This window comes from Danio rerio, chromosome 15 (genome assembly GCF_049306965.1).
Source record: "Danio rerio strain Tuebingen ecotype United States chromosome 15, GRCz12tu, whole genome shotgun sequence".
NCBI lineage: Eukaryota > Metazoa > Chordata > Actinopteri > Cypriniformes > Danionidae > Danio > Danio rerio.
The window spans coordinates 47,137,501-47,140,000 of record NC_133190.1 but is presented as its reverse complement, the minus strand read 5'-3'; the positions used below and the strand labels follow the sequence as shown (position 1 = coordinate 47,140,000).

Below are 2,500 nucleotides of genomic sequence, written 5' to 3'. Positions count from 1 at the left end.
AGCGCACCAAGAACAAAGAGCAACAATGTAACAATTTTCATCTCTGTTTCGGAACAACTGAATTGATTCGCAGGTGTGAAAGCACCCTAAGTGTGTTTATTTGCTGAAATTCATATACAAGTCTATTTTATTTATATTGTGCAATGTATATTTATAATGTTTTATGCAGAGCATATATTTTGAAAAGGGGGGAAGCAAAATAACTTTTCATTAAAGGTTCAGGACACCCTGGATAACTTTTTTTTTGTATTAACAGATGTGTGTGTGTTGAGCATCAGTTAAGACAATGTTAGCATCTGTCAGCTTTAATTGTGGGGAAAACTGGATAATTTTGAGCTTTTGTCAGCTAATTTCAGCTTCCGGTTTTAAAATGATTTTTGGGGCAGGATCAAAATCGGCGACGCAGCGCAGTACTGCAAGTGCAATGATGACGCGTCGGTTTCTCATTATTATTCATAGCGGAGTTTTCTTATCCTATGAGAAGAGCCGGCTGCTTAATTATTCATGAGACCTGCCAGAGTCAAGCCCGAGCTGTATCACGGAACCACGGGCACACAGTATTTAGCCGTTCATGAAGGATCATATGCGTTTGTGTCCATGATCCACGCGGTTTGTTGCATGTTTTCCCCCGCGATCTTGTCAGGGCCGATCATACAGCAAAGCTGTGTGTGTGCAGCAAGCATTTTTGTCGGGAGAGCAGCACGAGAATTAGAGAATGGCGGATGCTGTCTTTTATCAGGAGTTCGTTCACATTCAGACACATCGCCGTGCTACTGTGTTTGCCTAAATCCTCCAGATTACCAGCAGGGCTAATGGTTAAAATAGACAGGTCATGAGACCTGCTGCACTGAGTCTGCTGGATACGGGGATTGAGAGAGAATCCCCATTTATAGGGTTTACATGAACACACTTATCTTTATAATGATATAAATTGTGGTTATGTGTATATGAAATAACGAATAACAAATGTAGCAGGGCACTAAATCACTGTTTATTTCTTTGCATTTTAACTTTGTAAACTATAAACTTATGCGTCTCCTCACGGTTTGTCTCATTTTGTGAGCTAGCTTCGTTCGCTCCCCTTCTTCCCTGCTGGCCACGCCCCCTCCTGCCCAATGCTCGCGGAGCTCCACGCCCATTAATCATGCATCTTTTGAAAAAATTCTGAAGTACACTTTAAGTGAAAGTGGGGGGTGTCATGGCCCTTTAAAAACGCGTTAGGTCATGAGACCATCAGGAAGAACGCAGCATCTCATTTCTCACAGGACGTCGTGTTCTCTGTTCTCGTGGTCTCCTGAGTTCGTTCTTCCGAGGATACCTGGCAAAACCAGTCTCCACAAGAACGCAAGTCCGTTCTCTGCGTTCTTAGAATTGAGAAACAGCCTGTGTTCAGATATTTAAGAGGCTAGCATTGTGGTAGAATAACCACTGCACCTTCAAATAAATCAAATATATATTTTGTTTGTTTTTTTTGTTTACTTATAGTATATATAGTTTTATTTCAGTTTTAATTTTCATAATATTAGCATACTAACATATCCAAAAAAAAGCTGAAATACATGTTATGCTTTTTTTCCCCAAGTCTTTTGTTGTACTGGTATATTTGTGGCAATAGACCAAAAAAAAACATTTTAGGGATCTAAATTTGTGATTTTTTATTTTTATTTTATACCAATAATCATTGATTATTGATATTTTAAACACAAGTACATCTAAACTTTCTTTTTGATTAGTGATATGCACAACTAAGAACTTTATTTGGATCATTTTCTCAATACTTGAATATTTTCGAACCCCCAAATAGTTTTATCTCAGTCAAACACTTCGGCTTAGTCACTCATTCATCAGGGGTCACCGCTGTGGAATGAACAGCCAACTACTCCAGCATATGTTTCATGTAGAAAATGCCCTTTCAGCCACAACCCAGTACTGGGAAACACCCATACACTCTCGCATTCACTCACACACTTGTACACTACAGCGAATTTAGTTCATTCAATTCACCTATAGCGTATATCTTTGGTCTGTAGGGGAAACCGGAGCACCCAGAGGAATCTGTTTTCAAAAATTGACACTTAAAACTAGTCTTATGGTCACTTTTTAAATTACATTTATTTCATTTAGTGCATAAAAATGTGTTCGCAATGTGTAAAACCCCCTGCTGAACGTACCTAAAATAGTTGCTGTGTATTTCAGTATTCCTGAGATGTCGGTCTGGCTGTCGCAGCGCGAGTTCTCGAACAAACACTTCTGCTCGTCTGACAAGTTTCGCACAAACTCCTGTCCACTGCGAGAAAAAGAGAGAGACGTATTAACATTTAATCAGAGTTTAACCAATAAAATACCCAAACTAAACAATACTACGCCTCCGCTCAGTCTAAGATTGACCATGTAATTCAAAAGGAAGAATGAAAACACAAACACTGCAGACGATTGTTGAGATAACAGCCCTGACAAGTATTTGGACACTTTAAGGGTCAGACTTAAATATTTGCACGTT

The 2,500-nt window shown here is 39.2% G+C and overlaps 2 protein-coding genes across 3 annotated transcripts in view; one reads left to right on the top strand and one right to left on the bottom strand.

The window, feature by feature from the left end:
* Positions 1 to 2,500, top strand: part of nlrc3l (NLR family, CARD domain containing 3-like) — a 480,833-nt gene that overhangs the window by 48,483 nt on the left and 429,850 nt on the right. The gene's annotated exons all lie outside the window — the stretch shown is intronic.
* gucy1a2 (guanylate cyclase 1, soluble, alpha 2) overlaps positions 1 to 2,500 on the bottom strand; it is a 72,184-nt gene that overhangs the window by 44,736 nt on the left and 24,948 nt on the right. For both annotated transcript variants that reach the window (XM_073924075.1, XM_073924074.1), the window contains exon 3: positions 2,172 to 2,287. Coding sequence is in view for 1 of the 2 variants with exons in the window: in XM_073924074.1 (XP_073780175.1) it covers positions 2,172 to 2,287 (116 nt within the window). In the remaining variant the exon portion in view is untranslated. The remainder of the gene's footprint in view (positions 1 to 2,171; positions 2,288 to 2,500) is intronic.